Below are 18,223 nucleotides of genomic sequence, written 5' to 3'. Positions count from 1 at the left end.
CGCTGTAAGATATGCATAAATATGCATAAAATATGCAATATACGCATGAGAGTCACCTTAAACTTTACTGATATCGTGATCAGCATCTTCTTCTCTGTCCACTGTGCGCAAGAATGAACGATCACCTTCCAAGCAGCTGTGTTTGCAGTGCAAAGATGCCTTTTGACTTTTTGTCACAGATGAAATGCCTCAAGCATGCTAAATCCTAGGTATTGGATTAGAAAAGATAATGAGAAGTGAAAGGTTGCTAGATGCAATAACTGTGGAATATGAACCACATTTCGTGTTTATTTCCCATTTGTTTTTTTCTGTTCTGTTGAATTTTGAAATGGTCCTATCATTTTACAATATGCAATTTCCAAATATCATCCATTTGTTCATCCAAAAAATTACTAAAAGAATTGTTCATGGAATCATTAGAGAACAAGAATTGCTGAGTGGAATCAGAATCATTAAATTCTCTTCCTATTACTCTAAAAAGCTTCATTTGCTATCGACATGACACTCAATACTTTCAAAACGTTCATGGTTCCCTCACGGCTCAGGTGGATGAAATCATTAAAATTGATTAGAGTAAAATGGATAGTTAGATTATTGATAGGATTGTATTTTTCTGCTTATTAATATCTGTTAAGATTTGCTTTAGTGCCAGTTGGTAAAGTGTTTGGTTAAAATAGACTTCAAATGTCACTCTTGTCCGAGTCAGAGTTAGCGGTTAATTTCACTGTCACACTCTGATCAGTGTGTTTGTCACTAATCTGGATTCTGCATTTGTTATGTGAGTGTATTGATTGGATTATGTCATATAATCCATAAAACAGCTTTTCATGTCAGATAAAATCAGATGGTTTCTGTCCGCCTATATAAAACGGGGAAAGATTTGTATTATTTTGTTTGCTGTAAATGCTGTGTAGAGTAGATGGTTTGGTGATTGTGTGGTAAATCTATCTGACCTTTGTTTAGGACTGTTTGTTCATTATAGAAGGTTATGATTTGGTTATCATTTGACTTTTAAAGATACTCTGGCGATTCATAACACGTTAAAAAGTTTTATATAATCGTCTATTAGGACTTAGTCTGATTGACTTCATTTCAAACCATATATCTAGAGTGTTTGGAGTATTATATACAAATATAAAATATTTGTTTTTCTAATTAAATATTACACAAAGACATCTACTATAATATAATGCAATTATAGCAATTTAGAAGTTGCCTCCAAAAATTTTCAATTCTCCAGAATGCTTAGCTTTTTATTTTATTTTATTTTATGTTATTTTATTTTATTATTTACCTGCTAAGATTTTTATTTTTTCTAGAATACACAACTTTTAATTTAATTTAATTTTATTTAATTTAATTTAATTTTATTTTATTTTGTGAGGTTTTGTTGTGCTGTTGGCCGTTTTCTGATTTAAAAGATAATTCATATCATTTGATTATTTTCTCTTCTCATTTTAAGCTAGATGGGTACAAATCAAAAAGTAATATATATGTTCTTAATTGAATTCTTTATTCATTCATATAGTAAATAACTTTTGCTTTGACTTGTTTTGGACACTCATGTTCCTTAAGGTTCATGCTTTCAGTAAAATACCATTAAGTTCCCTTAAAACCTGTGAAAGCTGGTCATGTCCTTTTCAAGGGGTTTGATTAAATCGGTAATAGAATAGGTAATAGAAGTCATTCAGGTCAACTATAGACTTGAATAAATCCTCTGTAGAGACAGACAAACTGCCATTTGACAGCACAGAGTCATCTATTCAGTGTGTTATCATTCTTTTGAAGTAGATGTTTGTTCAAATTGAAAGTATTACCTTCTATATTCATTGTATTGTAATGCAGGTTATTGTTAACATCTATTTGTTAGTTCAGAAGAAAACGTGTCGATTAAACAACGTTGCCAGGGTCTCTGGCTGCTATATCGCTCCGTAACAAAAGAACGTATGTGAAGGACTATCAACTGCACATCACTACGTGTGTGTGTTCGCCTGTATGAAAGCATAATTATAATGAGGGCATAAATATCAGCTCTTTTTGCCCATGTTCCCATGTGAGTGTGCTTGTTTATATGCATTTACGTGTGGCTCGAATTTGTCTGGAAATCGCTCGAGACTCTGTGATGTCTTTCCTAATGCTCTGAAATGATTCTCATTACATAGACGCTCTCATAACGCAGTGCATTAGCCTGGAGAAAACACAATCTTTTAATCACCAAAGCCCGGAACATATCCCAAACCCTCGAACCACGTCCCAACATTAGTGCTTTCCTGTTGCTATTGTGTGAGCGGTTGCGAAAGCGGTGCACGTAGGTTCACGGTGATTAAACATTGACTGAGTGTGTGTGTCTGTCTGCGTGTGTGTGTGTGAGAGAGAGAGAGAGAGAATCGTTTGTCTCATCACACACTCGATCGCACACATCAGATTATGCACTCGTCTTTCTCTTATAATAGCTACACGTGTTTGAGCCCCTCTCTCTTTTCATCCGGGTGTGTTTTTCTGAGAACGAGGCGGGCAGAATTTCGATAAGTGTTGGCTGGTGGTCCGGAGAGACTGCTGCACAAACACAATGTGAATATTTTATAACATTTTAATTTCAGAGCTTTCAGCAGCTTGTGGTGGGTTTCCACTTGTAGGTTTTGCATAGCCAGGCTTTTGACTAAAGTTTGTGAACTGTTTTGCAAAGAACCGCCCACTGACTAGAAAAGAATGTCTTGCTTAGAAAGTATACTACAAATAAATCTACATATTTATGTGTTTTATAAAAAGTAGTCTGCAATTTAACTTTTAACATGCAAAACTGGTATACATAAAGTCTGTTAAATTGGAACCACTAGGGAAATTTTGTGTTTCATGCACTTTAATTGTGTGGAAGTAGTGCTAAAGATACAGAAGTATATTAAATTGTGCTAAAGTTAAACTATTTGAAGTATACACTACTGGCCGATATTATTCAAAGATCATACAATCCTCATCAATAGAACATGTTAAAACACATTTTAGGCTTAATATTAAGAAATGTGCGTTGTGCACAGATGATTAAAACATTTTTGCATTATGTCAGTAAACATGAGATTTGAACTATACTTAGTATGAAATAAATGCATTTTAAATACATGTACCAGGGTGTGTGTGTGTGTGTGTGTGTGTATATATATATATATATATATATATATATATATATATATATATATATATATATATACACACACATTTATTTTCAAAACAAGAAAACTTAACATTTAATGCAAATATAAAAAAAAATGCATAGATAAAAATAAAATGTATTTTTGATTATATTTATTTTATAATGCTCTTACAAATATTAAAATAAAGAAATGTACATTTTTATTTTTTCTTTGTATTTTTATATTTACTAAAACTGTATTTGTCATTACATTTTAAGTTTTCTTTGCTGTATTTTGTAAAAAGGTTAGATTGTTTATTTGACCTACTAAATTTTTTTTGGACTGACAACAAAAACATTTATGGATGTGGGGCCAAAATATATAAAAATAATAAAAAAGTAAATAAAACTATACACACACACACACCCATACACACGCGCACACACATGCACGCACGCACGCACGCACACACACACACATATGTAGCTTGATGCTTGATATTATATTTTCTTATGTATTTTAAAATATTAAATCAAATAAATGTCTTGTTTTTGCTATTGTATTTTTTATATTTGATTAAAAATATATTGTTCATTTAATTCTTTCAACAACAACAAAAAAAAATTCAACAAGCTTGAAACTATAATGTGACTCTATACAACTCTAGACTGTTTTTGCTAGACAGTGATGGCAGCTGTTCTGATTCAGAACATGACTGATTTGTCTGCATTTTTCAACACAGTCATTTTTGTAAATACGACACAACCTCAGAAGGCTTCACCATGAATGAAAAACCAAATGTGTTTGTATATGTATACAGTGTGTTTGCATGTGTGTGAGTTGTGGTTGCTTTAGCTTCTCATTTTCCAGCTCACTACTAGCGGTAATGTGAAAACCCCAGCAAAACACACACACACACACACACACTCAGTCCATTGAATGAAAAAGTTAATTCAAGCATCTTGAAATAGTGATGACTACAATACTTCAAAGACTCCTGCTCTAGTATTTTCACTCGACACATTCATGCATACATACAAACATTTGTTTTTGTGTGATCCAGTTTGTGGATGTTAGTTGTGCCTATACCAAAAGGAAAAGATAAAGATGGAAAAAATAAATTATTATTATCATACTTTACCTTGAAAAGTTTGGAGTCAGTAAGATTTATTTATCATATATAAAATAGTATTTTTATTCAGCAAGGATGCAATAAATTGATCAAAAGTGACATTGAAGACAGGTATAATGTTAGAATCCTGAAATATATAGAAAATATATTGAAAATATTTCAACATTGATAATAATAAGAAAAGTTTCTTGAGCAGCAAATCAGCATATTTCTGAAAGATCATGCAACACTGAAGACTGGAGTAATGATGCTAAAAATTCAGCTTTGTCATCAAAGGAATACATTTAATTTTCAATTATTTTCAAATAGTAAACTGTTAATTTAAATTGCAAAAATATTTTACAATATTACCGTTTTTATCAAATAAATACAGCCCGGGAGACATAAAAAATCTTATCATAATAATGATGTGATGTTTCATATCAGTTGCTTGGTAAATTAGTTTCCAAACAGATTTAGTACATGACTCCCTTGCTGTCAAACAATCCATTGTTAAGCTTTATGTGTTCATGCATTTGTATGTGCATTTCCTCTAGGTGTTGAACTGTTTGTGTATGTCCTGACAAAGGTCTGTGTCTTAGGTTTAGAAAAATGGCTGTGTGAATTGTGTGTTTGGGTGTATTGTGGAGTCTCGTCCTACACAGGTGTGGGTGACAGGTGAGGGCGCAGTGGTCCATATAGCCAACGGCTGTCACAGTATATTGGCAGTTTGGTCAAGCCACTGAAGCACACAAAGCAATTTAGAGCCATCATGGCTGCTTTGAACCCTCATGGATGACCAATCGCTGAGCAGCTGTCACTCAGCACTCTCTGTTTCACTGATTGGATGGTGATCAGTGAAGGGGCGGGTCACAATGAGAACGACCTCTGTTCCACCTGCTATAGATATGCAGCTTTAGTTTGGTGTCTTTTAGTCCCTGACTTTGTTCAAAACTTGAATAGACCTTAGTCAGGGTAGCAATATATTATATTTTTTGAGAAGAATGAAAATGAGGGGTGGAAGTACATAGCATTCAGCTGACAAAACATTTCAAAACAAAAACTTTTCGTAGACAAAAAACTCCGTAAAAGAGATTTGAAAGTTTTGGGTTGGTGAAAACTACGTTTATACGGTGTGTGTCTATCCCTCACAGCCTTGTTTTCATTTCTGTTAAATTCATGGCACTTAACCTTTCTAAGATTTCATATGCAAAATAGTATATTCTACCAGTCAAAAGTTTTTAAACAGTAAGATTTGTAATGTTTTTTTAAAGAATTCTTTATTGCTCACCAAGCCAGCATTTATTTGATTATTAGAAGTACTTTTTTACTATATTTATTATATTTATATAAAGGGATGTAACGATTAACAGCAAGCCGGTTGAAAATTGATTAAAATATGTGATGATCCAAATCAGTTGATTTGCTAAACAAATCACGATTCAGTTAGGGGTAGGAGTTAATATGAATGTATGTCTGAGAGGAACTTTAGATGGCATTTATTTATTTTTATCTTGCCTCTGTATAATGCATATTAAAGTTCATAAGTGCAGCGCTGCATTGTTTACAGCAAAAAAAACAACAACAAGGAAATGCTTTAAGCGCTACCTGATGGCAGAGAGTGAATCTGTCACATTCAGCTCGTCTACTGTTTCAGTTTCATGCTGATTTTTTATGTATAGTTAGACAAAACTGAAGTTCAACCAAAAATGAAAATTATGTCATTAATAATTCACCCTTATGTCGTTCCAAACCCGTAAGACCTCTGTTCATCTACGGAACACAGTTTAAGATATTTTAGATTTAGTCCGAGAGCTCTCTGTCCCTCCATTGAAGCTGTGTGTACGGTATACTGTCCATGTCCAGAAGGTTAGAAAAACATCTTCAAAGTAGTCCAGAAGAGTCCGGAAGAGAAGACAATGCTGAATAAAATTGTATTTTTTTTTTTTTTTTTTGGATCAAAATATATTTTCAATGCTTAAACAAATTCTAACTGACCCTCTGATGTCACATGGACTACTTTGATGATGTTTTTATTACCTTTCTGGACATGGACAGTATACCGTATACATACATTTTCAATGGAGGATATCAAATCGAAATCCTGAGTTGAGTGAATTGTTGGATGAATTGAGTTGTGTGAATTGGGAAGTCATGGCCTAATGGTTAGAGAGTCAGAATCATAACCCTAAGGTTGTGGGTTCGAGTTTCATACCAGCAGGGATCGTCGGTGGGGGGAGTGAATGTACAGCGCTCTCTTCCACCTTCAATACCACGACTGAGGTGCCCTTGAGCAAGGCACCCAACCCCCAAATGTTCACCAGGTGCTGCAGGAAAAAACGGCTGCCCACTGCTCTGAGTTTGTGTGTGTGTTCACTGTTGTGTGTGTGTGTGCACTTTGAATGGGATAAATGCAGAGCACTAATTCTGAGTATAGCTCACCATATTTGGCCTCACGTCACTTTCACATCTTTTTTTTTTCATTTTCATATATTATTTTATAGAAATTGAATAAAAAACAATATTTTATTTAGCAAGGATGCTTAACATTAATCTGTTCAAAAGTGATGATAAAGGCATTTCAAATGTTACAAAATAATTCTAATTCAGATGTTTTTTTTTTTTTTTTTTTTTTTTTTTTTACTAAATGCGCAATATGTATAATACAAATTGAAATGCCCATTAGTTTCATGTAAAATAATGTGCTTTTTGTCCTTTTTTTTAAATAGGTAAAACATAAAAATAGATGTGCAATCTAAAGATTTGTATGTGTGTTTGCGCCTATGCAAGAGTGTCACACATGTAGCTACACAAACATACCTGTACCCAGTCACGTTTGTCAGGACTCAATTTTATCCCCTCAACAGCTTTATTCTGCCCCCTCCTCTCTACACCTTTTGCCCTCAATCCTCCATAATTACCAAGAAGGCTGTGCTCCCTTCTCCACCTGCAGTGGCCCCACCGTCACCCTATTCTCTGGCCAACAATGGACTGGCATAGGCCCAGTACTCAGTGACTACAGACAGGCCTTGCCCGGGGTTAATCTCCTGTGCCCCAGCCTCTGTCAACATGCCCACCCTCTGCCCTCGTTTATTGCACAAACGCGTTACGCTCAGACACTATTACAGCAGACGTGCGCACATGAAGCCGTAACTGTTTGTGCCAGGGGAGATGGGATCTCTGGCACTAGTTAGCAGGTGTTTGTTTCAAATGTTCCAGGAGGAAACAATGATAGGTACGTGGCACTGTTCTTTTGTCAAGCATTGGAGCTGTTGCGGTGAATAGCAAAATGCAGAACCCTTACATTGAGAGGGTAGGGCTGGGTTAGTCCCAGACCCCCTTAAGAACAAAAAACATTCCCATTGTTTCATTTTCAATTATTCCCCTGACATAGCATGTTTGTTTTTCATTCATCCAACTTATTATCAGTGATGTGAAATAGATTTTCTGTCAGACCATTTCAAAGCATGCTCAGGTGCGCCACACACAGCATTGTGGATCATGGGTCACCGTGAATCCTCATCTCAACATGATTGTTAATATACTTCTTATTATCTCAGTTTACCTTTGACTGCACAGTCATGTTGATAATGATATCTTGCACACCTAGATGTTAAGATACCACTTTAATGAGGCACACAAACATGGTCAACACGTTCTTACTCCCAACTCTTCACATATTGATGCTTGGTCAGGATAACTTGGTGTCAATTTTTATGCACAGGGTACCCCTTTAGCATAATTTTTTGATGTGCAGGGTCCTCTATTGCTTTAAATAAGAAACCTTTTTGCATCAATATTCCGACACGAAAGGTAGGCCTACTGCGAATTTGGAAAATTGGGAAATTGCCCACAGAAGAAGCCTTACCTTAGGTAAGTCAAACCCTACGTAGATGCTCAAATGAAAGTATAATTTATATCAAATTATTTCTGTTTTTTTACAAATGCATACGAACTGTAAAAATAAGAAAAACAACTGAAAAAAATGGAGGACCTTGCACGTCGAAATGTGATGCTAAAGGGGTACCTTGAGCTTCAAAATGCGACACTAAAGGTGTCCTGACCAAGTGTCAGAATGTGACGAGATGGGAGTGAGAACGTGTTGACATAGTAAGATATTTAAGTGTGAAATTGTCATTTTACAATTTTATGTGTAAACTGAAAATGTGTGTTTTTGCTCCGCAGTCAAAATAGTTCCAAACAATTAACTTGTTGTGTGTCTTCTGGCAACGAATAGCAGTAGAGTTACTGAATAAATTAATGCTTTTGAACAAATCGATTGAATAAATGATTAATTGATTGACATATAGAACAGTCACTTATTTCATTCCTAAATTAATTGTTGTGTTTAATAAACAAATTGGTTCAACAACTGGAACACAATTAACACATTTGTGCAGATTCATATACCTCTTTTACTCTTTCCACGCAAAAGACAAGTAACACTGACCGATTTCCTGAAAAAATTCTTCCCTGTCAAATACCAAATTTTCGGACTCTCCGTTTTTTCAATGTTATACACCCGGGGGCGCTCTTATGCATTTTCTGAATGAGACCACAATCTCCTGATCAAAAACACCGGGGTGGAAGAAGAAGAAAAAAGAAAATGATTCAAAAACACTTCAAACGAAACTTCACAGTTTTCATAGAAACATCTGTAAAATATCTATGTATAAAAATTCATATGATAAGGCCACACAGTGTGTGTGTGTGTGTTTTTTTTGTGTTTTTTTTTTGTATAATTGTGGTTGCAGTTTCCAATTTTTTTTTTTAGTTTTTGAATTAATAGGTGAATCTTGATTCGCTGTTTTTATTTTGAAATCCCCTTTGAGCATATTTCCACTGACACTGAAACCCACCCCTCACTTCAACTCCTCTCCTGCTCGCTGACAGCCTAATGAAATTATTCACTAATTCACGGCATGTCCACTAATTTGTTGCCTGACTGACTTGATAGATGCGACAAAGCGTGGCTATCTGCTGCGCAGGTTCGCTAACCCATAACTGTGAGCTAATTTGCGTCGCTCTGTTAGCATGGCTAAGATCAAGGCTGGCGACGCAGCTCTTGTAGTAAATCAGTCTGAAACAGAGAGATAGCAGGTGCCGCGGTAACAGAGGCTGAGGGCAGTGGAGTCTCATTCCTCTCCTTTAATGTGAGGTTCAGCTAAGCTCAGACGTGCAGATGATGGACTGTGACTTTAATTGATTTTACAGTGCCTTCACAAACAGAAGGTAAACAAGCGCTGTCTGGGAGGAAGAGTGTCAGCACACATAGGAGTGTGACATTAGATGAGGAATATTTCTGGAAACTGCTGCTTCATAAGACATATACTACATGGATGGAAATGTTGGATCAAGTGGGGGATGTTTTTTAAATCATACATTTATTGTGTGTTTTATTTACATGAAATAGGCTAAATAGAATAACTGACTATTGGTCTCTGGAATATTGATAGTTTCATGAATTGAACAATGTTTTTTTATCCTTGCTGCAGGTGAAATCATATTTAATGTTGTATAGTTTTTATTAAAAACAGAGCTAATATTGATTTCATGTTGACTTGATAATTTAGCCTTGAGTTATATACAGTGCTTGTTTGAGTTACTTTCAACACCAACAAAAACAACAATAATTGAAGTTGTTTTTCACTATTTATTATAATTGTGATTAGATAATATTTTTGGGGTCAGTAAGATTTAGTGTTTTTTTGGGGGGTTTTTTTGTAGTCCCTTTAAAGTCCCTTGTGCTTACCAAGGCTGCATTTATTTGCTAAAAAAAAAATAAAAAATGGTTAAAACTGAAATTGTGAAATATTTTTATTTTAATATTTAACATTTTTCACCGTGGTGGCAAAGTTGAATGTTTAGGAAATATACTGAGTTGGTGCTTCCGAAACATTTCTCAATAATATACATTTTGAAAATAGAATGCACCTTATGTTATGTTGTAGGGGTAGGGATGAACTCAGTTGCAGACGGGAAGTACAACACAAGATTTATTTACACGAAAAAGGGGAAAACAAGGACTAGGGCAGATACAAAATAACTTAACAGGACTGAGTTGACAAGATAAACAAAGACTCAAAACACGAGAACACTAACTACAAATAAACACTCACGGTTATACAAAGACTTCTTAAAGGGGTTACAAGGATACAATATCTCACGAGGCTGACATGTAGAAACACATATGAGGGACAATGAACTGACAAAAGACAGAGCACACTTGGGGATCTAAATAGGTGGCACAGATAAGGCAATCACGACAAGACTAGGATAACAAGGGGGCGGGGCAAGGGGCCGAGACAACACGGGTCTGTCATGATCCTGCCTCAAGACTAGAGAAAAGTCAGGACATGAAGGCAGAATCATGACACCTTATTATTTAGTTTGAAAACAGAAGTGCTACTTAATATTTTGTGTGGAAATTATGATGAATGATATGTCTGTTGTAAAATTATAAATGCTTTTCTGTCACTTTTGATCATACTTGCTAAATAAAATTATTAATAAAAATGATCAAAAACTTTTAAACAGTCTATAATATTATTATTTTAGAAGTGTTAATACTACTAGTACTAATAATAATAATACATATTGCTCTTGTTCGTCAAATAGACAAATCTAATAGACAGAAATTGAACTCCATTAAAGGGCCTAATGAAAGGGTTTCCCCAGTGCTGTAATTTAGCAGCAGCTCTCTGTGTTTGCTGTGGTGTGTTGGTGTGCTTGTCTTAAGCTCTCAGCAGGATTAGAGCGAGTGAGCTATCTGCTCTCCTGCACAGCTCCACTCACTCACACTCACCTCTTTATTCTCTCCATCAACTTCAGCTGAGCTTGATTTCTCCAACAGTGAATTCTCTCTGCTGTCACTCTGTGTGTTGATGAGATGTCAATCTCTGCGGGGGAGAGTTTTTGTTCTGTCAGGTTGAACGCAGCATCATTCTGGTCTTCTGAAGAGTCTGCTTATATCACGTTAATGTAGTCGTCTCTAAATCACAGCTCTCTTCTGCTGACTCTGTGTACAGTTACTAAATTATTAACCTGCGTTTTGTTTCCTCTAGTTGATAGGAATAGTTTATACAAGAAATATTCTGATATTATTTACTCACCCAGTCATTTCAGATTTTCTTTTATTGTTATTCATCATGTCTATCAAGCTCCAAACTAGACATAAGTCAGTAAATAAATAAATAAATAAATAAATAAAATCCCTCTTAGATTTTATTAACATATTTAACATTAAAATGTAGCATTTCTTATGTCTTTGTTATCTAATAATGTTAGTTTTTGCATTACAAAAAGTCATTTATTTATGTATTTAATTAATGAAATTTTCTCAAAACATCTCATAAAAAGTGTTTGGAATGGTCTTATATTAATATTGTTGACATAGTTTTTTGTAAAAGTTTTACTTTTATGTTCTATATTAATTTAACAGCGCAAAAGGTTGTGGGTTCAATTCCCAGGGAACACACACACTGGTAAAAAATATATATACAGCATCAATGCCCTGTATGTCACTTTGCATAAAAGTGTTTGCTAAATTCATAAATGTAAATAGACATAAGGTTTCATAGTTAAATCTTATTTGTGTTCTTTTTAATTATTTAGTTAAATCTTATACTTGTTCTTTTAAATATTTGTTTTAGAAATATTGCTATATTATTTATTACATGTTAGTTTTACTTTATTTAATTTTAGTTATTTAGTTGATTTAGTTATTTTATTATATTTTAATATATTTTATTTTATTGCAATAATTTTACTATGATAATAATATTTAAAATTTATTTTAATAATGAAAAGATTTTTTATTGTTATATTTAATGATAAACTGATTTTAAATAATTATATTATGAAAAAAAAATTGAATTCCTACAATTTTAATTTCATACAACTTTTATTTAATTCACAGATACATAATGAGAATATATTTAAAAAATCTTTCATCATGCTAAGTTTATAATTACCGTTTCACGACCTCTGAATGAAATGAATCAGCGTCTGCACCTCACCTTCAGAAATGTATTTGCATTACCAGATAAGGTTGATTATCTTTTCAAATCAGTATGGTCTTATTCCAGTGAATGGCCGAACATGCTAATTTGAAATAATCCATCAGGTCAGCGGGGCTCTCAGCTGGACATTTGATTTCACACTGGGCAATTGGGAAAGTGAATTAAAGTGAGTGTTCTAATTGGCCGCCGATGCCCAAAGGAGCCAATATATCGACGCTAACAGACGCGCATGCATTCACTTGGTTCAAGCACTCTCAGTCAATCTGGGTATACTCCCATTGTTTGATTTCCATTACGAAGATGGTTCAGATTGCTATTTGAATGTATAAATCACAGCTATCTCTGCAGGGCAGCTCTGAGTTGCTCATGCATGCTCAACAAGCTCTGTCTCAATCTACTGCCAGTGCTGCAGCGGTGTGGCTGTGTCCAATATAGCATAACTGAACACCCGAGAGGAGAAGAACGAGGAAGAATAAAAGTATGTCTGTATAACTATCTGGCATTGTAGACTTTCTTGACAAACCTTGTTTTTTTATTAATAACAGTTGTATGATTTTTCTTAATGAAACTAGATTTCTACTTTCTTACATCGAATTCCAGTTGCAGTTCTGCTTCTGATTTGGGACTTCAAATTTAAATTTAATTTGAGTTTAAATGCATGGCTTGAATTGGAAATTAAAAGGCATTTCCATTTAATTCAGTTCTGAATGGCAAACAGCTGTGATGGATGAGTAGGGAGCATAGGCGAAGTTGGGCTGGGGGGGGGGGTACTACAGTGGCACCTGCAGGTTGGAAGGTTTTACCAACGCTATCTCACGGCCAATTCGTACGTATTTTACGAGGTGGCTTATTCGTACGAATTTGTATGACCTCACTCGTACGATTTTATACGATTTGTCTAAACCCCAGTGACGGTTAGGTTTAGGGGTGGGGTTAGGTGTAGGTCATTCGTACAAATTCATACGAATTGTGCAACTCATAAAAAATACGTACGATTTTGCAACAATCATATGATTTTGTATGAGTGTGGTCATACGAATTCGTACGAATAAGCCACCTTGCGAAAAATGTACAAATTGCTGTGAGATCGGGTTGGGTTTTACATGTGAATGGGGACGTGGAGGAATGTAGGAGTGAGTAGGTAGCGAACGGAACGATGGGGGGGCTGATGATCTTTAGGAGTACATGATTGTACGTGATGAGAGCTGTACAGAGGTGAGATCTATCATAAAGTACAAAAGAAGACTGTTAGAGAAGACAGATTGTGTGTCACTCTGTGCACCATCTGCATCTGCTGGACTTAATTAGTGTGCAGTGAATATACACTGCAGCTGTGAGAGATGGACAGAGGGATGGACAAAGTATGGTGTTAATGAGATGAACAGTTTATTGAGGGAGTATGAAATGTTTTGAGTGGAAGATGAATAATAAAAGAATGGTGGATTGGATGGCGAGCTGCTCTAGTGCTCTATTATAACCCTAAAGTTTGGGCCACTTCTGCCAAGCGCTGAACTAATTACCCAAAACCAGCATGATATCTCAGGAGTAACGGATTAATTAACAGGGCCGCTCTTCCCATAGTCGGAAGATATTATTTTCCTCTATCCCCGACCAGGGAGAGGTCTAGTCCCAAACCGCACTCCTGCTCTCTGTCACACAGTACAGAAGAGGAAGGATTTTGTTTCTGTTTCTTACTCTTTGTCTGTATCTGGTGTTTAAACAAGTATTTTGTTGAGCTAAGCATTGAAGTATAATTTAGTAACACCTTGTATAATTAAGTGTCTTTATGACCATAACGTTCCAGTTATATTCATCATTGTGTTGGAGCTTGTAGAAAATCTACGATTCTCCCAAAATCCTGAAGTTATGGGCAGTATGAGTGATATTTTATATCACAGCTGGAGTAATATAAATACACTAATATAAATACACACATAGTCACTCCTTTTTATTTTGTAAATGCATGTTATAAGTCTTATTCTGAACAGTTCATTATTCATGTATTTAATTGTATTATTTTTTCATATATATGAATTATTGATCTCATAATGTTCAATTAAAATGTCATAACTCAGCCTTCTCTCTGCCTTCTCTAAGCCTTTGGTAGCATACGTCTGACTTACATTATATAACCAGGGTTGTGTGTGTGTTATTCAGAATTAAATTAAGAATGCCTTTAAATTACAGTTTAGATTATGAGCAAAAGTGTGCATGATTGCGCTGCAAATTGGAATGCAATGAAGTAGAATTACATGGAAATTAATAGTTTTTAAAGAGTTTCATGCAACAAATTCTCTAAAAAAAGCAAAGTCAGAAAAGCAAAGCCTTTGAAGGGGAACAAGCCTTACAGACTGAGAGATAGATCTACAATGATTCTATTAGAATTATTCCCTCTGCAAATTTGTACAATTTTTGGCATAAACTCTCATACCGTTCAGCCTTTATTTCTAGGATAGAGATAATCAGATGAATTCTTTTAAATCCTTAGCTGACGATAGGGATGTTCCCTCTGGAGCGGAGGTTAAGTGCCCTGCTCTAGGGCAGAATGGTGATTTGGGAACTCAACGACCCTCTGCTTCACCCACGCCTCTGAGGATATTGACCTAGAACCTTTGAGTTTGGGCACAGATATTTAACCACTTTACAATCAAGACCGTCCAATTATTAAAATATCTAAATTATAAAAAGTCAAAGTCTAATGATTGTACAGACTCTTCGGTTTAATGTGACAGTGTTCAGTGCGAACAGAACCATCTCTCAACCCTATTGACACAAAATTCAGCTTCCTTTTATTATTCTGTTCATCAGGTAACACCAACAGCATGTTTGCTCTCGACTACATCAGCGGATCCCTGACAGTGAGTGGACAGTTGGACCGGGAAAACCCCTTGTACTCTTCCGGATTCACAATCACAGTAAAGGTGAGACTCAAACCTAGATGTAGTTCTCATGAGAATTCAATAAAAAAAGTGTTTTTGAGTTTTAAAAAACAGTTTCTCAAAAGCATTTGTTCAATTTAATATTTTAGCTTTTATAACAAGATTATTTGTAAAAGGGTTTTATTTTAGAATACAGTAGAATAGAATATAGTAGTTCGCCTTCAGGAACTCAAGCTGCATCGTAACGCTGCATATGTAATCAATCTAATGTATGGGTGAGATGTGATGTCGAGACCAGGAGGCTTAAAAGCAGGTGCAGTGGATACAGTGGTGGCTTCTGTCATTCAGTGAAGCGCTCTGTGTGTGTCAGTTCAATATTTATTGTTGTCTGTCCCAGTAAAATGTTTATATTATTTGATAGAGACTGGAGCGGGCTTCACCCTTTTTTTCTCCCTCGGTCTCTAAAAGCACTTGGGGGAAAAATTATTTTCAAGTGAGAGCACACCTATCTTCCTCCATTGAGGGTGATGAGGTCAGCAGGGGGATCTACTGGGTGGGAGCAGCCCCAGCCGTGGTCCTGCTCCTCATTTGGGGAGCGTCATTTCTTGTACTTCCCCAGTATATCAGGAGTCAGAGTGCCACTGCCAAGCTGAAGGCTTCTAAACCGTCATTCTCGCTGGATAGTCTTTGACTAAAACATCCTGACGCCTATCCCACTCCAACTTGAAGTTTTCTGTGGTGGCCCTAGCTGCTTACCCACGCCCCTCTCAGTGGTCAGTCTTTTTCGGGAGAGAATCACTAGTTACATGTTTCCTCCGTGGTTCCTCCGGCCTGGTGGAGCTTATGCTAATTGGTGGGTTAGGATGCTATTCCATAGCCTTGAGTCTACTGATCTCACCTTTCCTTTGGGGGTCAAGGCTCACTCCTCCAGAAGTTGGCCTTCAGGACATTGCGGGATGTCAACTCTGTTTACTTTGTCAGGTACTATACCTTCATTTTATGCCACTCCTGGCTCCCTTTCTCTCAACTTTGCTGTGCTCTTCCACACTAGGCAGGGATTTTTAAGTCTCGCGGCATGGGCATTCTCGTTCCCATAGTGTTTAGACACAAGTCCCTGAAGGGGAACGTCTTTAGGTTGTGCATGTAACCATGGTTCCCCAAGGGATCGAGACTCTGTGTCTCATTGCTATACTTGCAGCATCCATGCGAGTTCTTCCTTCATTCTACCAGAAGCTGCCGCTGTATCCACCCATCTTGCCCATCCATTGGACAGATTACACATGTGATTCAGATCATGGTCACACTGAAGGCATAACATAACATTCCGATGCAGTGTCTCGTCCCCTCGGGGAACCATGGTTACATGTGTAACCTGGAGACGTCTGTTTTTAAAATATCATTTGGACAGATACTTTTGAGTGCTTCCTCAGTTTTTCCGAAAGAGCTGTTCATAGATTTGTTGGGAAACTGGAAACATTTTGTGTAAATGGAATCAGAATAGTTAAGTTCCTTAAGCTCTTAAAACCATTTATCATAAGTCTTTCAACCCTGCGTGAGATTCAAATCCACTAATGCATTATTAAAATCTATTCCGTATTGTGTCAAGGTCAAGACTGATTTTAAATGAGGAATGAAATCACATATAAGTAGATTTGTTCTGTTTCTAGAAATTCTTGTGTAGTAGCTCTGGTTAGTCTCTCGTCCCCTGCGCTGAACTCATTGGGATCTCTGCCAGATGCTCTATTGATTCTACAGTAAATATTTGCAGAGTGTGACTGTAATTTATCGAGCCATTTACCCACATTGAGCATATCAGGATCAGTGTGTGAAAAGGTCTCACTGACCCTGGAGCTCTCAGTACATTTTTAACTCTTATGCATAGCTATTACAAAGTAAATGTGCAAAACTCTTCTAATTACACTAAACTTGACTGGATTTTCCAGGCTTACTGTGCATGTAAAACTATAATTTGGAGTACATTAAAATACTATCATATGCATTATACTTCAAGTTTTGATATTCAATTACAAATAAATGTTTTTGTGACATATATCATATCAACTCTTTTTAAACACAGTCAGATGCTCTTGTTTCCATTGAAGCTCTTTTTTTAAATGATAGAAATATATTAATCTATTATGCCTTGTACTGTTGGAATGAGTGACCATGTGACAGAAAGTGTGTGAGTGATGTCATTGTTATCTTTGTGCCCTGCCGACAGTTCCAGGGCCAAAAACTGGAGGAGTGTGTGTGTGTGTCTGTCAGGGATCCTGAAATAGTCACACACACACACACACACACACACACACACACACACACACACACACACCTTTGCCTCCTCCTGGGTTGTATGGCGAGAGGAGAGAAGAAAAAGAACAAAAGAGAAGAAACAGAGCACTTTAGAGCAAATTATTCCAGTGAAACACCACATGTATAATACTGAAAATCTTAAATGACTGTTATTAATATGGTACATACTACCATTCATATTTTTGGGGTTTAGGTTATCATAGTTTCAACTATTTTCAACATTGATATTAAAAATAAATATTTATTTAGCAGCAAATCAGCATATTAGAATGATTTCTGAACGATCACGTGATACTGAAGACTGGAGTAATGATGCTGCAAATTCACTTTTGCCATCACACAAATAAATTACATTTGAAAATATTCAAAAAGAAAAAGTAATTGTATTAATATTTCACAATATTTCAGTTTTTTTTTTTAAATAAATGCATGGTAAGAATATATATTTTTCAACATTATAAAAAAAATCTTAACAATCCCAATTTTTTTGAATAGCATTGAATGCATATGGTGACAAGAAAATGTGTGTACTCATTAGAATTGGTTGTTTTTCCGAAAACGCTTGTGTGTTTTTATCTTAAGCACATTATGTTTGTTGATACTTGTGATACTTGACAATTTATGACCAGCTAATCTATAAAACCAACCAATTTCAAAGCTTTCACATAGTTTCTCTCGACACTGTTTATAATGTGTGTGTGTCTATATGTAAATAATGTTTACCAACAAACATTTGGTCGCGACATGTCTGGGTTCTTCAGACACCCCAGAAAA

General features: G+C 35.7%; 1 protein-coding gene across 1 annotated transcript in view; it reads left to right on the top strand.

The window, feature by feature from the left end:
* LOC113069740 (cadherin-23-like) overlaps positions 1 to 18,223 on the top strand; it is a 90,141-nt gene that overhangs the window by 42,631 nt on the left and 29,287 nt on the right. The window contains exon 8 of the mRNA XM_026242855.1: positions 15,069 to 15,181. Within this exon, the coding sequence (XP_026098640.1) occupies positions 15,069 to 15,181 (113 nt within the window). The remainder of the gene's footprint in view (positions 1 to 15,068; positions 15,182 to 18,223) is intronic.

The sequence above is a fragment of the Carassius auratus genome, unplaced genomic scaffold (genome assembly GCF_003368295.1).
Source record: "Carassius auratus strain Wakin unplaced genomic scaffold, ASM336829v1 scaf_tig00002494, whole genome shotgun sequence".
NCBI classification, from domain to species: domain Eukaryota; kingdom Metazoa; phylum Chordata; class Actinopteri; order Cypriniformes; family Cyprinidae; genus Carassius; species Carassius auratus.
The sequence above is the reverse complement of the archived record's forward strand: the minus strand, read 5'-3'. Positions and strand labels throughout refer to the sequence as shown.